Here is a 20,652-nt window from a genome sequence, read left to right on the forward strand (position 1 = left end):
TTGCACTTCTATTTCTGACACTTCACAGGTTGTGACGGCACATGCATGAAAAAGTCAAGTATGTGTACGTGTCAGAGATGACAAGTGCTAAGTTAAAAACTAAAGTTCATCTTTGTTTGATTCATGTGGAAACATTGCCATCCTCTTCTTTCAACATGTTTTTGCAGAGGTGTGCAGGGGCTGTACAAACTCTGGAAACTCTTACTGCCTCTGATACAGAAGTCCCAGTTCTTGTTCTGGCACAGAACTATGACACATCATATCTGAAGGAAAAGCGCATTTTGTTTCCTGGCCTTCTGCTTGATAAAAAACAGCTGTTTCGTCTTTTTTTCGTGTCTTAAGATGTAACAGCTAATGAAGAATAATAACCACCACAGTTAGTAAATAGGTCTTCCAAAATGATGTATTTTCAGACATTCATATACTTCATATACTTGTGTTTGGACCAACTGTGATAGTTGGCATGTTTCGGACCTGCTTCAAACTTCTTCAAAGTTCCAAACCTGCCAAACCCCTCTGCACTCAAACTCCAACTCCCAATTTTGATTTAAGGCACGAGTCTTCTTCACAAGAACATAAAGTGGAGAAAGAAGGAGAAAGAGAGAGAGAGAGGGCCATAAGATGACTGACCCTAACAAAGGGTGCTTTTATAGCTACTGGGAAAAGAATCTGCCTCCCACTAACACCACAGGTTCTCCATTCTATCATCTATGCGATGAGATAAATCAGAAACGTTTGCTTCTTACCTTGCTATATACGTATATATCAGTTGTTATGAAATAAAACCTGCTGTAGATAAAAGCATCCTCTCTGTTAACCCCTGAGTTACCAGTTTAATGAAAGTCCAACACCAATATTAAATTTTTTGGAGTTGAACAACATGTAGCTACAGTAATAATTGGCAAATATATGGTTGCTGGGTTATATTCTCCATGATGTACTACACACGAGAAATATTCATCTGTAGTAAAATGTTCATTGCAATCCAATAATAAAACTATTTGGTGCTCTACCATCTTTGCTGTAACATACATTAAGATACATAGTCCAAAAATGCTGCTCCTTAGAGATCCTACCCTCAGCTATCAAGGATTCTACTTGTCGGTCTTGTGTTTCTCAACACTTTTTTTCCTCTATCAGCAGTTAGGCTGTGGTTAGGCGCCCCATACTTAGACACTGATTTAGTCTGATGAGGAACATAAGGCAAGGGAAGACAGACAGACTGTACAGACATGGAAACAAGAGAAGGGAAGACCTACAGAGACAAGACCATAGTACTCTGTGTACTACAGAGCTGAATGTGTGCTATATGTTATCTCAAATATCTTAACACATTTATATCCCAAGAAAAGAGGCAAATGTCCAAATCCAAGACCAGGAGCAGCCACTATGAGTGTTTTGCAAGCACAATAACACGTGCCAAGCCAGTGTTTATATCTAACCGGCTAGTGGCAGCGTGTGCTGCACTCCTTCCCATAAAAAGACAGGACAAGCCTGTTAGTCTTGGCTTAGTATGGCCTTCAAAGAGCACATTTATCACCACATCTGGAGAGGGGCCTATCAGATCAAGCTGACGAGCCGCAGCCTGGGACACCTCACAGTTCTAAACCAGACCCTCTGGTTCTTTTAATCCTGCTGTTTACCTGCAGCCCTTTGATGAAGCCCTACAGGTGTCTCATCCCTGTCCGCATCTTTCTCCTATCTCCTGCTGTACACTGAATATTAATTTTTACAAGGATTCGGTTCATAGTTGAGGTTTTGCGATGAAAAGTCAGGATATATCTCATTTAGGATTAAGTAGATATAAAAGGATAACTGGCTAAGACATAAAATCACTGAATGATGACAATGAATGTTCTTGGGACATCAAAAGTCAGGGTCAATCACCAAGCCTCCACTCATGGTTCTTAAGGAAGACTATATTTAAAAGTGGCTCAGAGTGGGGGCTGAGAGACCCTCCAGATTTCTCAGTCTCTGTTTACCACACACAGACTGAGAGAGTGAAAGGGCAAAGCATATGAAGGAGGTATTGACCTGGCCCATCAGGTCAGTCCAAGTTCTTTAAACCACCGCCACACACAATGGCCACCACCAGGCGACAATGGCCGCGTTCAGACAACAAGCAAATCAAGCGGTCTGCACATAAAAAGATTTATTGCATCGCACAACAAAGGCCGCCCACGGAGCTCTGTGCGAGTACGACTCTAAGGCCTTCCATCTTGGTGAACTCCATTTGGTCACCCCGCTTTCTCTTGAGGGCCTCTCCACCACCCAAAGGCCTCAACCATAAACATTCTAATGGAATTGGGGGAACTTTGAAATAGCATCACATGCGGAAAAAACGCTGCAGTTCTTTTCATCACAACTGCAACCTGAAAAGTAATTATTCCTTCCCTCTGAGCACTTGCCACAGACCTGGGATTGAATGCTCCAGCACAACATGAGTAAAAACACCAGGCAGTGTTGGAACGTGCTTAGCTTAATTAAGTTGAGGAGTTTTCAGTAACACCCCTAATCAAAGCTGAAATCTTTTGTGTACCCTGCAAGCCAAAGATCGTGACTGCGTATAATTTGCATTTCGGGACAGTGTTTATTGCTATGGTTCAGAAAGTGAATGCAGGTCATCAGAAACTAAGTGTTTGTGGGTGAAAGTCAGACAGACAGTGGTTACAGGCAGTATAGTTAGGCAGTCTGTAGTCTGTTACCTGAGGCAGCACAGGGCTCTGTGTTGATGTCAGTATGTGAGATGTTCTTCTTCCTCCCTTGTCGATAGACAAGATGAGGTTTGTTGTGCTCTTCATCATATTCCTCCCCCGCAGCATTTAAAAGAGGCTCCAGGAAGTATTCCCCATGTTGTGTCGTAAATGTTCCAATCTAGAGCAGGAAAAAAAAACAGAGATGTCATTGATTGACTTTGTTATAAAGTACGCGCTTGATTGTGTGCATACATGTGTGTGTAGGTTTAATATAGAGATTAAGGCAGAGTTTCATTCAAACAGGTTGCGGTTTAATTGCAGTCATTCTGTGTTGCCCTTGGCCACCGCCGGGCACATTCATTCCATGTTTTTGAGCAAGCTGTGTTTTTTTAGACAGGTGCACATGGAAAGAACATGCTGTCTCACAAAGGTCAGAGAATATCTAAAACAGCTCACTATCAGTCATTGTTGAAGTTGTAACCATGAGATCAAGGACAATCGTGAGACATTTTAAGCCTTTTATACATTAATCAATTTATAAATCATAATGTTTCAGTAAATCATTTGACACCTTTGTGCATAGGCTGTTAAGAATGCTTGTTCTGACTGTGAAACTGCATTTCCCCATCACAACCTGACAATGGGACGAGTGACATCATCATACATGGACAGAGCTGCTGACAGAGGAATGCTAATATTGATTTGGCAGCTCATTCCCTCACAAAGCTTCTTAGCTCACTCAGCCATGAGGCACAATGGTGTTTGTATGGTAATTTCATGTGCACACTTAAACAGGATATTAGACACTGGAATGTTATCTTTAAGGCAGCATTATTCCATAACCATCCCCTCAAGTGATGGACGTTTGACAATGGAAAACATACAAATCGGATATGGAAAATGTGTACAAACTGTATGTGTACCTTTGCTCTCAGCCTTTCAAAGAGGTGAAGGATTAGTTGGCTTTGCACGTATGCACCATAGTTCCTCGAAAGTGCTACAGGCCTTGAGTGCTACATGTGTTCAGTGCAGTGTAATGAACTTGTGAAAACAAGACACAGGATAGAAACCACTACACTGAAAGAAACACCTCGGAGCCTCAATGTTTCTCATTGTACTCTACCTCAAAGGCTTAGCTGCAATAGTAGAATTTCTTCAGTTCTGACAAGCAAGTGTGGAAGAATAAAACTGTATCTGCAATGCAGGAAGGAATCAAAGTAACAGTGTGCATTTGTGAGGCAAATCAGCAGGTACTGATAGCTTTCGCACAAAGATTTTGTTATTCTTTAATTAAATATGAGAACGTTGCAGCCTTACTACAACTAACAATTGTAAAAGTAATGAATGATTTATACAATGAAGGAACTGGTAGATGTTTACCTGTATCTTGTAAATCACTATCTATGGTGAGTTAACTTTAATTAGATGGTTATGGTTGAGCCTTTCTAAAGTTCTCATGTGGTGTTAACGGAAGGCTGAACAGACAAATGCTCTGTTTAGTGAATGGAGGGGGCAGAGTTTCAGGGTTTCCCAGCATTAGCTCAGCTGCAAATCTGGCAAAAGTTTGGACAGACACAATGGTTGCTGTTCAGTAGCGGGTGCTGAACTGGACCTTACAACTAAGGGACTCTTATTTGAAGCGAGGTCGCCATCCTGACAAGGATGGAATGACTGTTGGCACACAAATCCCACAAAGACACTTTCAAACCCTGTGGGTGCTGAGTCACTCTAAAGTGAGGCGCAGTTGGCGTGAATCTTTAATGTTAAATAGGACATAAAGGTGTCATGAGCCTGATCTTTGCACAGAGGTACATCACTTGGTACTGGAATGAAAATGAAGAGCCTCATTTCTCAGGACAGTCTGACTCACCACACACTTCTATCATGTGAGTGAACTGGGAAAGCGAGCTCCTTCAGGGACATTTCCCACGGTGTGAGCAACCCTTAAGTTCCTCACAACCTTCATTGGCAGTTATCTCCTCTTCACAGCATTTCTCCCTTTTTCTGCCCGTCACAGCTCACTTTGAAAAGGCCAAAAGCTCCTCAACCCCGCCCCCCTGATTCCCCCCTGGGGACGGCTTTGAGCAACTCTGGACGAAAGGGGAACCTGCTTTTTCTAGAATGACCCCTTTGTTTTAGGGCTTAATTATTCCTTAATGACCTCATCCCAACAAAATGTGCCTGGCCATTAAGCCCCAGTGATCAGATACGGACACATTTATGACCCAATAGCCTCTGGTGCTGTCTCCATTGTCCTGTCATTCTCAATGAGTGATGATGCGGATAAGCAACAAAGATTGCTTGAAAAAGGATGCAAACATGTTTGGATAAGCGAGTCATACATCAAAGTTGGGCAGAGGGGCAATTAAAGGCTTATTACCCTGATAATTCCAGAATACCTCATGTCTTAAATGACTATACAAACATTAAAAAACATTTACGCCTATTCTCTCCAAAGCCACACTAAACGGGAGATAACCGCCACTAAGATTTAATACATATTTTATTATGCCAGGTTTCAACAGGAGTACAATCACTTTGTGTATTGTGAATGTACAAGATCAACATGCTATCCTGATACTCTACACAGTGCACCTATCTAAAATAAGAATTGTGTCACTGATAGGCGTTGTGACAGGGAGGGAGACTCCAGGCTATGGTCCTCTTGTCTGTGTTGCTGCGGACAGCCAAACATCCCCACCACGCAGAGTCCACGCCAGAATCCGGCTGGTGCAATTGAGGTCAACCCCCTGCCCCTGGACCAGTAACCTTATGTGACCCATGAAGTCACCCCCTTCAACACTTATCAGCTTCCCTCACACAGGAGTCAGCAAACTAAATGACCTGTGCATCAGGATCCTCAAATGGTATAATGGGGTTGTAAACTCATTATTACCTAATAACTATTACAGCCCTATAAGATCTAAACGACGATAAACAAGCAAACAGCTGTGAAAATGTAAAATGTGAAAAAGAAACTATGATAGGACTCCCTTTCCAAGTTCCAATAGCTTGTTTTGTCCGACCCACAGTCTCTAATACAAAGATATTCCACTTACAATTATTTAAAATAGAGAGAAAAGTAGTAAGAAGGCACCATTGAGAAACTGGAACCAGCTAATGTCTGGCATTTGTGATTCATAAATGAATTAGACATTTCTGTTGATCAACTAATCGATGAACAGACCAATGGTTTTGGCATGTCTGTTATTACTGTCATTTATGTAAAGATTTATAGGCTTTTAGTAAGCGGTTAAAAAGTTGTTGATAAAGTAAAAGCACAGGTGTGACACCAAATAGCTGCACAGATTCAACCCTGTATAAATTCTACTTTTTTGTATCTTTGTAGGTGGGAAATCAGCCTTTTTGATTGACCTATACTCATAGCAGTGTCAGCCAAACAGCAGCAGCCTCAGCTTGAGCTGATCAGGGATTTTTAGTGTGTCATGCTCGAGAGCACTTCAGCAGAGTGGATGCTTGTTGTCTCTAACCCACTACACCACCCTGATGCCCAGCCTGCACTGTGCACTAGCAGCATCTCCTCACAGATGCACAGCTGCGCGCTCTCCTCCTCAGTGACATTAGTCCAGTAACACTTGCTCTTGTTACACTCCTACAAACGTCACTAAAGCTGCGGGTTATGGGGAGGGGGGGGGGGGCATGCATGGATGGAGTCCTGTCAGCATCGTTTGATTAAAGCGTCTAAAAATAAAAACTTTTTAAAAAAAAAGGTAGTGAACAGTGAACACTCACAAGGCCAGTGCACAGGCTGAAGACGGCAGGGTGCTCGCTCTTGGCGTTGACGTGTCCGCGGAAAAAGCAGTGGCGCATATCGCTCGGGTCATGGAAGGGGGTGTCCGTGGCGTTGCTCTGTTCCGCTCCCAAGTGTGTCACTGTGTAAGAGGGGGCGATGAAGCCGGAGTCGGCGGTCAGATTGAGATGAAAGCGTTCTCCGAATGCATCAATCCTGTAGTGGAGCCGTAAACCCGACATGTCATCATTTAAACTTCTCCGTCTCCTTCTGTAGTGCAACTTGTGGGGGAATGATTCCCCGAAGTCATTCAAGCGGAGCGGGGTGATGATTTCATACGATGACAGCTGCTTGATGAAGCTTTCTGCAAAACGTGAAGAGAGAAAGTAGTGGGGTTAACAGCAGTGCGTCAATGTAATACATGCAACTTCAGCCTGACAATCCCACACAGTTCAGCAGGCATCAATCTCAAACACAGAGTACTGCTTGAAACACCTTCAACAGTATCACTTCACCGTACTCCGAAATCAAAACAAAACACTACCTTGTTTCGGATGCAATCGGTGTTGCAAAGTTTCCCGGACAAGCGCTGACAGATGCCACATAAGTCCAACCAGCCAAATTGCAAACTGCATGATTTCCTCCGCGAAGAAACCCAGGCTGTCGTCTCCAAGGCAGTAACCTCTGTCTCTCCCGAGCGGCTCCCCCTCTCCCTCTCCTTTCCCCCGGCTTGTCAGCAACAGGTCGTGGGATCCGCGGAGGCTCTCTGCAGCGCAAGTCTTGCAAAGTGCACTGGCCTCATCGCATTGCTAAACATGCATCCACTACCCTCTATAAAAGCGAACTACTTATGACACATTCATCCCCCTGATTAAAAAAAAATTGCTGCCTAATGTAAACTGCAGTCTATACAGAAAGGAGGGATCAGTGCCAAGTACGCTTTCCCTTAGCCATCCCAAGAACACCCCGTGCACCCTAAGCACTCACCAGCCGCGAAGCAACGCCCCTTTAGGCTGCCGAGCCAATGGTGAGTGCGCCTCGACCACCACACATGGGGCAGGCTTGAGCGCTGCACTGCTAAAAAGCCTGGAAATAAAATATACCAGAATGTGAAAATCAACCAACACAACCAAATCCTCTTGAATTCTGAATTTTGAGTTTGTCCTAACAGTGATTATTATTGCTGATACACTTGTGAAGGCACTGACATCGTAGCTATAGACGCTAAAGTATTTCATTTTGAAAATCTCTTATGGATGAAAATAAATAGTATTGCTATATTATATAGACTTGATGTGTCTGAGGTGGTACAGGAAATAGTGAGTTCATATTTGTTTTATGTTAAATGTCATCCAGAAACAGGGCCTCCATTATATAGTTTGCACACCACAATGCTAAGTGTTAAGTAGTAGAACATTATTCAGTAACACATTACAATAATATTTTTTTTTTCAGTAACAAGTAGTGTTATGTAAGGAATTATGCTGACAAGTTTATTTTTTTTAACAATTAAATGACCCACACAGTGCATATGATGGTGTTTAATAAATACATTTAAGGAATCCTTATCATAAATGTTTGTTTATGTAAAAGCACTACTGTGTAGGATTTAGAGGGATGTATTGGCAGAAATGGAATATAATAATTATAACTATGTTTCCATTTGTATATAATTATCTGAAACTAAGAATTGTTGTTTTTTCATTAACTTAGAATGAGCCCTTCATGTTTACATAGGGAGCCCTCTTCCACAGAGCCCGCCATGTTGCACCGCCATGTTGCTACAGAGGCCCAGAACGGACAAACCAAACACTGGCTCTAGAGAGGGCCTTTCACGTTTGTACGTTACCTGAAGGCCATCGTAGGTTGTCAGACACGCTTGGAAAGGAAGGGGTATTCAGTTGGTTGCAATCTGCAATCTCACCACTAGATGCTATTAAATCCACTACACACTGCTCCTTTAATAAATATAAAAACAATGAATAGGAGTGTCAGATTTGTTTAACTCCTACAATAACATCAGTATCAGCTTCAAACATCTAGCACCACTGAGTTTATAAAAGACGGTATATAACAACTTCTTTTTTAGAGAATGACTCTTTATCATAATCAGCTTTTGTTGAAACTGCCAGAGAAGTATTTATTCAAGGGGATGATCGTTTTGTCCATGGGCAGGACAAAATATTACAAACTGAAATGTGTCACCCAATAGGTGGATACATAGCCTCGTATACCCTTATCTCCAGTGGTATAATAGTCTCAATATTGCTACACTGATAATACTATGAGTAATTGTACCATATGCACATTTAGTTGCATCTCCAGTGCATGTCTGTGATAGTGTTAACAGTGTTTATTGCTCTCTCATCAGAGTCAATCTAACCCTATGAGAACAATAGAGTTTGTAATCCATCTTAATCTTTAGACCCATATTGAGTTTATTGTACATGTAATGTATTGTTTTGTCATGTATTATGGATGCATCTACAGTAGTATGTAGTTATAACTTGTGGGAAAATATTAGGCAATCAAAGCACACAATAATTAGCACGGAGGACATTATGAGCCATTCTTCACTGTCATCTATTGGAGGAAGTTCGACTTCCTTGGCCACGATGTGGTCAGCTTCTCGTTAATCATTTGGGCACGTAAAGTCTTATACAAAGTTGATGGACGTGTGAAAGGAGTCTTGTTTTTCATGTCCTTTGAAGACTAATGTCACAGCATTGTGAGTAATTAGACTCGGTGGGCTCACCGGAAACACTTTTGGATTCTCTTTCTTTAACACAAAACATCTAGTCTTCAAGTCATGGCTATTACTTTTTAAAAGTCTCTCTCTCTCCCTGTCTCCCTCTCTCTTCTCTCTCTCTCTCTCTCTCTCTCTCTCTCTCTCTCTCTCTCTCTCTCTCTCTCCTGTCTACCTCCTCTCTCTCCCATGTCTCCCTGTTTTCTCTTCTCCGTCACCGCCCATCTCTCTCGTCGGCGCTCGCTCTCTCGCGAGCGCGCGAGAGCGCGCGCGAGAGAGGGAGACAAGAGAGAGAGAAAGGGAGAGCGAAAGAGAGAGATAGAGAGAGAGAGAGAGAGAGAGAGAGTAGAGAGAGAGAGATGAGAATAGAGAGAGCGCCCGCAGAGAGCGCGCGAGGCGAAAGGAGAGAGAGAGGAGAAAGAACGACAAGAGAGGAGAGATGCGAGCGAGCGAACCAGAAGAGCGAGAGAGCGAGAGAGAGACACGCGAGCGAGAGCGAAGCGCCCGCGAGCGAACGAGCGCGAGCGAGCGAGCAGAACGCAAAAACCCCCCACGAAGCCGAACGCCCACCCCACCCCCCCAGCGGCGCGCGCGCGCGCGAGCGCGCTGCGCGCGAGCGCGCGCTCGCGCGCGAGAGAGAGCGACGAGCGCGAGAGAGGAGAGAGAGAGAGCGCCGACGAGAGAGAGGCCCGCGCGAGAGCGCAGACGCGCGGAGGCGCGAGAGCGCGAGGAGCGAGCGAGAGCGAGGGAGAGAGAGCGAGGTGAGGCGCGAGCCGAGCGCGAGAGCGCGATCTCTCGAGCTAGAGAAAGAGCACGATATCTAGGACTAGCGCTCTCTTTCTCTTATACATCTCTCTCTATCTCTCTCTCTCTATCTCACCTCTCTCTCTCTCTCCTCTCTCTCTCTCTCTCTCTCTCTCTCTCTCTCTCTCTCCCTCTCACACTGGTTTGCCACATCAGATATGGTCCTGTTATCATTGCAAATATGGGGTTTACCACTACAATATATGAGACTAACACTTTAACCATTTATGTTTTGTTTCTTTCATATTTTATGAACCATTTTATCACATGTGTAAATTATTTTATAGAGAGACTAATCCACACAATCCATCCAGGTTTCTGTCTTTTTCTATTTAAATGTGTAAACATCTGCTGTCATAAACCCTTATTAAGTGAACTCGCAATGAAAGACATCTGGAAACAACTCAAACTGGCGAATATAAAACAACAAGATTCACACATTCCATTTCCTTATGGTTGAACATTTTCATAAAAGAATGGATAGAGTCAAGTCTGAAGCTCAGTTTTCAAGATGCATCTGGATTTCAAGGCTGAGATGAATTTATTGTTATTTTAAGCAAAATCTCTCCAATGTAACTCCTCTGATGCCTCCCTGATGTGTTATTCATTCAGTCCCCACGCCTCCTGTGAGGCTATTCATTCCACTAAACCACTGTCACTGTTCTTTCATCATCAAGAGCCAAGTGTGAGTGTGCAAAATAATTGAATTTGACAAACACAAACCAGTTGTGACAAAAGGACATATTTATATATAGCTCATGGGGAAGGTATCATTGACAAATATTCTAAACATGTTTCTGGAATAACACACGTAATAATATATAAAAGATCCATACAAATGATAATAATTATAATAATTTTTGGGGTGAGAATAATGATAATCCCCAGATGTGCAGCTTTCTCAGACTGGAACAACCACTGCAGGAGGTTACCTATTGGACCATGTACTACATGGCACACAGGTGCCAAGGCCTCTAGCTATCACTTTAACCTAATTCCACCCAGCCAGCCACTAACTAGCTTTTATCACCTACGGCACATTATAAAGTTAGCCATATGACTGCACTGGATAGCTTATTTAGGGTTTCTGCAGCTACCCACATACTCATTAATTCTCCACAGATGCCAAAGTTAATAGATGAAACATCCCCAATTTCTGCCAGATGTAGACAGTGGGGTCCCTGCGCATGAGTCAGTTTCCGCTTTAGGCCTTTATATATTGTGGTGTCTTAAAATTTGAAGTTTGTTCCCACTGTATAGAGTCCAGTGGATTAATGGTTGTAAAGAGGACTAATATTTATCAGTCGCCAATAGGCCAGTGATGCTTCCATTTCTTCTACGTCTCCAACAAAATCCAGCGGGAAGCCATGCCCTTCAGTAGCCACACATTGTGCACATATTGAGGCCATTGCTTCACAGATCAAATGGCAATGTCTTCATAACAAAGTGCTGATCAGGGCTGGTTGGTTTTCACAAGGTAACTATCCCATTGCCTCAAATCTGCAATGATATATTCTGGACCCGCCCACTTAATTGCGTGGCCCTTGGCCACGGTTGACCCTGTGGGGTCAGGGGAAAGGGGAGGTTGAGGTTTGGTGAAAGGATGACTAATTATTGAGGACATGGCTCTTTCTCAGCGAGAAGCATTATGACATCCAAGCAATAAACACACAAGGATGACAAGGTTTTAAGTGTGCATTGATTAGCACTTCTTATCCTGCATTATCTTAAGCTAGTATCCTAACTTTGTATGTTGCAGTTTACATTAATATTGCACCTCATTGCCGATCATTCTAGATTAAAGTATGAGCTACAGGTCATGCTTTGATGTCCATTTTACCTGCATGCACATGTTGTTTTTGGACTGGCAACTGACTAAAGGAAATATCTGAACCTTAAGAACACTCCAGCTATGTGCATGTGAAAGATCTGGCCAAGGGTTTGTCTTTTTATGGGAGTAATCAATCCTGGTGAACCACCACACATCGATAAAAATCATGTATCAAGTATGGTGCATTTGATTTCATGTCATGTGATGATGATCACACAATATTCAATTAATACCGAAGCACCATGGCGCCCTGCATCTGTTGTTAGACAGTTCTATACATTTGTCAGTCATTTACTTTCATTACTGATTTAGTAGCAATACAGTGCTGTTACTCCATGTTTGCTTCCAATTATCTTACTTTGCCATTTTAATTCTGGAAGATATATTGGAACTTAACTTAACAGAAGTGGCTGACCCACATGAATACAGATAAAAACAAAAGCATAATGTCATTACACTATTAGAGATCATATTACACTGAATCAACATCTATACCAGAGATTCCTGCCAGATATGTTTGGAGCTCTCGAGAAATCACTGTACAAAGCGCCGCTCGGTTATTCCTACTGTTCACTCTAACTAAAGGCAGCAGTGGAAGCTCTTCTTCTGACATGTCAGGTGATTTATCATCTAGGGTTCGACTCCCCCCCCCCCCCCCCCCCCCCTCCTTTTCTGCTTTACCCCAAACTTGAGCAAAGCGCAGGCCTGAGTGTTCAGACAGCTCCAGAGCCACTCTCCCTCTCATGGTTCAATGGGTTTGAACTCCCCAGTCATAACAGCGATCTATACCTCCTGATACACACCAGGGCTTTGCCTTTACCAGCCGCTCCGTGCTGTGTTGCAACCTTCTTCGTTGCATATCTGCACGTGTGAGAGGCCTCCTGTGCAGAGATTGTATCATGACCACAGAGAATGATTCCTCAGAGGAGGGTAACCAAAAACTGCAATACATCACAGCACACTGTTGGAGTCGAGTTTGACAACAATTTGATCATGACAATCCACAGAGCTTGGAGAGCCACTCTACAAGCCATCAGGTATTGTGTTGCAACAAGACATATATGGGCTGAACTCCTCTTGTTGTAGTATAACCTGCATGGTGCGATGACTTTGAATCATCTGATAAATGAAGAAGTCAGTGGGGTGTAGATAGCAGGTTACTGTGTCACTGAAGGAGTTAGCATAACATTCTGGCCACACCTCCCCTTTCTATCCTATCTCTGCTCCCACCCTCCCCCTTCTCTGACCGTTCAGGTGGTTCTCATGGTGCAGTGATCAAGGAGCTCGGCCACCTGAGACTTGTGTTGGCTTGCAACGCAGATTAACCCCCCCCCAAAAGAGGCTTCCGCCCCCCATTGCCGCAACGAAGCTTCATAAGCCGCTGAATTCCTAGTGCCCTTTAAACACAGTGGTCTGTCAACCTCTTTCCTGCTCCCATTGAGTGAGGCATTGTCTGCGTTAGCCCTGCAGACAGCTGTAAAACAATGTCAAAGCGGCACTCTCTCACCACTCTCCTGAGCACTGTCTCATTGATGAATCATCATATTATGGCAAAATAACAAAAAAGGTTGACAGAAAACAAAAAGATTCCCATTTGCCGAAAGAAACAAAACAATGAGGCTTTTGATTTTACACCGTTGTGTAAATAAATGATGAGGTCTTGCTGCTGTGACAAATACAGATCTTATATTTTGACATGGCAGGGTCAGTGTTTATTATTGTACTGCTGAGGTCATTACATCACGAGCAAAAGCCTGCTGAGTGACCTAAGTAGGAAGGCTTGTACGAGGCAATTATCAGTTACACTTTACACTATAGAACGCAGCATTCTGAGTGCTTACCAAGGAACAAGCGATGAGAAAACTGGGAACTAAACCATAATGAAAGCATCTCTAAGTTCCTAAATAACTCTGAACTGGAGGACTGTATGGTAGATACTATTAAGTTACATGAGAACAGACTTTGTCTTTCTGCTGTGTGGAGATGAGCAGGTAGTGTGCAGTGGATTTATCGCAGTGGACGAGTGGACGGAAACAGCAGAGTGAGGTGATCATTTTCTTTACATAGCCAAAGAAATGGTATGTTATGATAATAACATACACATCAATCATGAAAATATGAAGGATTTAATTGTGCAATATGACCATAGTGCACCACTTTGCCCCGTTTGTGTCACTCAGCAGCTGTTTCAGAGTTTTTCAGGAACGACTCATTTAAAAGGTGCCCTGAATCTGAAGCTTCAGATATCTAGAAACAAATTACTTAGTGTTTTATTAAGATAGTTTCTGGAATAAGTTTGTTCTATGTGCTGTCTCTAATCATCATCTTAAGAAGTCCCTGATTAAGAGTTACTCAGAAACTACTTGCTAGTGATTTATTCATTACTATCAGTGTGTTCCTGTTGGTAGCTACTTAACACTTTGTGTGCCATATTGTCAAGTCTTAACCAGCCTAGTGCCTCACAACCATAGCCTCCTTTTTGCACTCTGTTCTGTGTCAGTGCTCTATCCGTCAATAAATAAGTTTAACCTTGGAGGAAAAAGCCTGATTCCAAATATGCACCGTTACAAACTCCCTCATCTGTACTTTGTGACTTCTCAGCTGATCCCCTCAAGGGCCAAACACTTACATGGCTCTGTTTTCCATACCAGGATGTGTATACATTTCCACAGCTCACAGAGGCCGTAGGGAAGCAGAGGTGAGAGGGAAAAGTGGGGCTTGGTCTGCGTGTGTGTGTGTGTGTGTGTGTGTGTGTGTGTGTGTGTGTGTGTGTGTGTGTGTGTGTGTTAGGGGTGTCATAAAGACCACATTTAATGCATCACATGATTGTATCAATTACTCTAAAATGGGGAGACAAATAATACATTCAAGTGAAGTGAGATCATGTTGACTTTAAAAAGAGTTGGGTCATAAACTGTAATAAGACATCACCCCCATACATGTTACGCAGAGTGGACGATGATCTAACAGGAGCTATGCGAGCGCTTCACGCCCAGGATGCACACACCGTGACTCTACTCACAACACGACGCCTGCCACACGAGACACGTGACCGTCTCTGAGTGATTGGGTTTCACTGAGAAATGTATTCCCCTTTCTGCAGGCAACCGTGCATGGATCCCCACGATAGAAATAGTGGGTGCTGATTTCGTCTGACATTTTTCTCACACTCCTCACCAGCAAGTGTTTGATTTGTGAGACTCTTGTTTCAATCCAATGCCAGAACTTCCTGTGTGTCAGGCCTTAATCGGCCACCTGGTATGTTTCCATACCGAGATCGACCTGAGGATTCATCATGTTTTACTCAAACGTTGTCCAGGAAACAAAATGCTGACCATTTTACTTTGCAGGGCTTTGCTTTTTTCTCACATCTTAGACTAATCTGGTAGTGATAAGTGGCACAAGCCATTCCAGAGACAGCTGCCTAGTATTTGAGATATTAACAGCTGTGATCTTAAAGCGGGCAGTGACTCATGAGATTTGATGACAGTCCAGCAGGGGGTCGTTGGATCTTTCTGTGGATCCACTTATAGTATAGTATACACATAACATCCTGGAGCTGGAGCTATGTAAGTGAAGTCATGGGTAAAGATGGACCTGGTCTGAGACAAGGGTTTTGTTTGCTTTATAAATATTATTACTGACCAGCGTTGGGCATTAACGCCTTACTTAATAACGCATCACGTATAGTGTGTGATTACTTTTTATCTCTACACATGTTGAATACAAAAGAGTTGTCTGGGCGTCGAGGATTTGATTAGAAACATCTTTGACGGAGCTGTGTTGAGTAACAAAGATAATGAAATGAGGAATTTAGCCATTTCAATTAGCAGTTTACCAATTAGATAAAGCAATGTATGTCGTTTTTCAATTAGTAATATGTAGTATTTAAGGAGCTAAAACTACTATTATCTTCAAAATGCAAGCTTGAGCACCAAATAGTGGCTGTTGTGCATTTTTCCCAGACTTATTAAAAGACCACACCAGTGCTTTTTACATGTTTTAGCCCATTTACCACAAGTTGCATGTAAATACTTTAGCAATTATGCAAACCGTGCTACTATATACAGTTACACTATATTAAGTACAGAGCTAGAACCAGAAGTCAATTAGCCTGGAAGCAGGGGGATCTAAAGCTCATCAGTTAACACATTATAAGTTTTTTACTCAAACACAATAAATAGCTTTATAGTCAGTGACTCAGTGTAATAATTACTTTCTTAATGAACAACAGAATATCCTTCCAATCTGCAGTCACTTTGCCCAGCTGTAGCTGGCAAATAAATAGTTACAGCACATACTGTAGTTCCCCCTGCCTTGAACCACACATTGATGTGTTTACATTACTGTTTATGGAATAGTATGGAGCTTTAAAGGAGCTTTGCGGAGAGTAAAGTTAGTTGTTACTGCATGTACTTAACACACAAACAAAAGAGTGGTATTGCTGTTCTTATCTAACTTTTGGAAAGTCAACAAATACAGCAAATGTTCTTCCCATAATGTATGTTCTCTCTCTCTCTCTCTCTCTCACACACACACACACACACACACACACACACGCACACACACACACACACATGCTTTCCTGTTCCTCTGCCCCATTAGTAGTCACACACATGAGGTTTGGCATTAACTGTGGTGAGGATCAGTTTCCACACCAGCACTTGATAACCAAATGACGTTTTTATACAGACACTTTGCATTTATCCACAAGTGTTCAGACACACACACATCATATACTTTAATAATGGACACATATAGAATACAGTTATAACTCCCCAAAGGCCCCAGGCAGGACAACTGCTGCACTATTTGTGACAAGCAACCAATTATAACAGTGATGTCACATTGGGTGGAAATAGATAACGGTCCCCGATGGGAGTTTGGCGTGAGGGTAATCTTCTTCTGCGATTGCTTTCTTGGTTACTTGATCGTACGGCTCCATTCCTACACTTGGAACATTGGGGTACATATAAACTAGCTCGGGGTAGTTTTCGGTACACTAATAAAGTTTTCGTCCTTCATTACACTAAATATGAAATGGTGATTCTCTATTCAAGCGTCAGTTTGGTTCTGATCTCTCGGTAGGATTTTTACTTAGCACTTTTTACATTCTGTAAAAGCCCCCAAAAACAGATGTTGCTCACAAACATTTTCTCTCAGCCCCATCCTGTGGCTCAGTAATGAGGATGTTAAAGTCCCACAATGTTCTCTTGTGGACCAGTGAAGATGAACTGAACTGAAAAAGGAAGACAATACTGGGTGGCTAGAACATATAGGACACAAACACTAAAGACAATTAGATTGTAGACATTTAAAAAGTAAAACCCTATCATGTTTTTTCTTTTTCTGTGTAATACCTTATGACCTTCATAATTTCATAGTGAAATGCTCAAATAAAACCAAAAGATAAAAAGAAAATCATGATAATGATTAAACTACTTAAGTTAATGAAACAAACCTACAGTGTCTGTCCTTCAATGTTATACAATTATAGGCCAAATAATATTCAGATGATTGATGTTATACTCTGAAGGTATTTTCTACCATTTAAATAATTCTGTTTATTTATTCCTAACAATTTTGAAAAGATGGCGCTTTGAGTTTCACTCAGCTGCATGTAGGTATCAGTCTGTGCCTGCACATCCTCTCATGTTGTGTGTATGTGTGAAAGCAACATTATAAGATGCAGTGTTTCCTGTGAATGACCACATCCTAAAACACCACTCAAAAATGACAGACTGCTGAAAACCAAAAGGAAATCATCATCGAACTGCAAAAAAAAAAAAAGAAAACTCAAAGGTATCGTAGATCTAAAACTGCGGACAGAGAGGTGAGTTTAATTGTTAGTATATTCGTTTTAAAATGACAAAGGTGCCTCTTTTTTAAGACCAAGATCTGCCTCCTTGAGCGTGTCAAAGGTATGATGTACTGTATTTGAAACCACAGCTAATATAATTAAATACATCCCATATTGAAAATAATTAGTTTGGCAGAAACTCACGACTCAGAGTTTTCGATGAATGAGACGACACAAATTAAAGTGGAATCTGGACGATGCATTTATATCCCGTATCGATTGACCTTTCCGACTAACAGAGTCACTTGGTTGGAAGGAGATCCACAGAATACAGCAACTGTAAAAGATGTTAACAAAAAAGAATCTAAGACGCAATACACTTTCAAGATAAATGGCCTACCACAGGGAGAGTATGAGTACGGCTTCAGACTGGAATGGGAATTTTCCAAACAAGGTTGAGATCTCAGTTTCTGGTGAGTAAATCATCTTATGGTTATTAAATGTTGACTGTGCATGTAATAAAATATATAATACTGTATGGTTCAGGTGCCTTAAAGGAGTAGTTCAACATTTTCATAAATACGCAGTTACAGCATAACATTGAACTCCCCCTTTCTTTCAGCTCCTCCTAAAATCCTAAAAGGTTCCCAGTGCACGGTCAAAGGAAAGCTGGTGGTCTGTGTGTGCATCAGTCATCGATCACATGGTCTTTGGTCTCTTTTACAGACTTCTCAGTCACCAGCTCTAGCAGCATCCAGACAGTGAAGAACACCATCACCATGCCTGCTGCAGACTACATCAATACCACATGCATCAGTATGAATAAACTGGGCCAGGCTGAAATTGAAATTCCATTCCAAAACTACACAGACTGTGAGTAGTCCTTCAACCTGTATCTGCTCAGTGCAAACGTTTGTTTCTCTTTGCAATGCTGTCGTTTTTTTATACTAAAATGACAATTTAAGTGTTAAAACCTCAGCGGAAAGTGTTGAGATACACTATCAGTATTGTTATTGTCTATACTTTTTAAAATATGCTGATCGATCAAATTCATTTGACAGTCAGAATGGGAGATAGTGAGTAACGAGTGACAAAGACTGGATTGTGGCTGATGATTGTACTATGAATTGTGCATCACTTGCAACCGCTACATGCCCTGTCTCAAGGTCCTATTCACAAAATATATTGCGCTAATGATATTAAAGTGCAAACAGGCCCATAAAGTTTTGCAGCTCGGTGCAATTTGCCTGTTTTATTTGCGTCTGATTGAAATGATCCACGTGCTACATTTCAGTTGGATTCTATTGGAGGGAAAATGTTTTAATGGAGTTCAAACTATGCATTTCTTTAGATGGCTTAGATTTGAACCCCATGTCTGACGCAGTCCTTCCCTGGATAATCGTTGGTGTGTCTTGGGTCCTCCTCACCACCCTGATCATCTGCACTTACAAAAGGTAAGAATAGGAAATGAAACCCTGAACCAGCCAAACAAACAAATAAATACATTCATGTTTCTACATTATTTTCTTCTAAAGTTGCAGGGGTAAACGTCAGCAGAGGGAACCTTGATGAACATTATGCTCTGAATCAAGCAGATGTCGGGCAAGACTATCGTGTTATTTCACCACAGACCAGGGGCGTGTCCGAGGAGTGTCCTGAGGGGGTCACAGCACCACCCCTGATATCCAATTGGCCTGTCTAAGACCCCCCCCATGTTTATCTATTCATCTTCTAAATACAATTTCCCACAGGAATGTAAGAAACTGTAATGTTAGTTGCCTATTAAATATTATAAGTCTATTATTGTACACGAAGTAGTACACCTGCAGTGACAAAAGAGTACCTGCATGGAAAGAAAATGCATGAGAAATGGAAAGGTCCACATGGGGCACGGCAGATCATTTGTAGGCTTTAACAGTGTCAGTCTGTCTAAAGCAGGGCTCATCCTTTTACACACTCACTGAGCTCACTGCTATTCTACGCTCTCACAAAAAGCTTTTCGCCTCATTTCATTCGCTTACAGCAGGATTAGGGCCTTGTAGCACAAAGGTGTTGTGCACACACACAGACACACACACACATGACACAAACACAATATTTATTTTTATACTCTCTAGCGAAGACCAAAAAAATGATTTTAGAATCAGAGCCTGTGTCTTTAACCTGAAGCCTTTAAAGCCATAGGTCGACATTTTGGGTAATATGCTTATTCGCTGTAAGGTGTAAGGTGACAAGATTGATACCAGCTAGCCTGGCTCTGGGTAAAGGTAACATAATCAGCCTACAGGCACTTACAAAGCTCAGAAATGAACATGTTGTATCTTGTTTGTTGCCTGATCCCAGTTATAGACCATTGCCATAATCCCATTTGAAATTTAAAACCTAAAGATAAATCTCTGGCCTAGAAATAATCCAGCATTAATTTATCAAAGTTTAGAGCAACAAAAACTCTCTCTACTTCCTCCTTACAAAGATACACACACACACACACACACACACACACACACACACACACACACACACACACACACACACACACACACACACACACAATCACACTGTGTTCAATCTCCGCTTGAGCTGACTCTGTCAAAAGAGGGTTTCCGTGTGCCAAGGTGTCCCTTGATGAAGAACTGGTTCTCCCAGAGTGAAAGATGGCAGCTCTCAGAGGGCCCGGGGAACATGCAGCCACAGATAACCTGTCCTCAGAGATACTAGGACATCTAAAATTAGTGTTGTCGGAATGCTCTGTGATAAGGAAGTTGGAGATTTCACACTGCACACACTCGTAGTCACTTTGTTCAATTCCCACTGCTACTCTGAGTACAGTGTGTGTCTCTGAGTGAGGAAGAGAGAGACGCAGCAGAATACAGCGACTGAAAAGAGAGCGAGATTGTCTGTGTGCGTGTGCGTGTGTGTGTGTGTGTGTGTGTGTGTGTGTGTGTGTGCAGTGTTTTTAGTAGCATGTAAAAACCATGGTAACTGTTGTTGGAGACTCACCCAACTGAGCCATGGACTCAAAAC

The 20,652-nt window shown here is 42.2% G+C and overlaps 1 protein-coding gene across 1 annotated transcript in view; it reads right to left on the minus strand.

The window, feature by feature from the left end:
- Positions 1-8,211, minus strand: part of LOC115009426 (A disintegrin and metalloproteinase with thrombospondin motifs 20) — a 72,040-nt gene extending 63,829 nt beyond the window's left edge. The window contains 4 exon segments of the mRNA XM_029433385.1: positions 2,706-2,874; positions 6,450-6,811; positions 7,435-7,533; positions 8,181-8,211. Coding sequence (XP_029289245.1) covers positions 2,706-2,874; positions 6,450-6,811; positions 7,435-7,533; positions 8,181-8,211 — 661 coding nt within the window.
- Positions 8,212-20,652: the final 12,441 nt, after the last annotated feature.

Source organism: Cottoperca gobio, chromosome 6 (genome assembly GCF_900634415.1).
Source record: "Cottoperca gobio chromosome 6, fCotGob3.1, whole genome shotgun sequence".
NCBI classification, from domain to species: domain Eukaryota; kingdom Metazoa; phylum Chordata; class Actinopteri; order Perciformes; family Bovichtidae; genus Cottoperca; species Cottoperca gobio.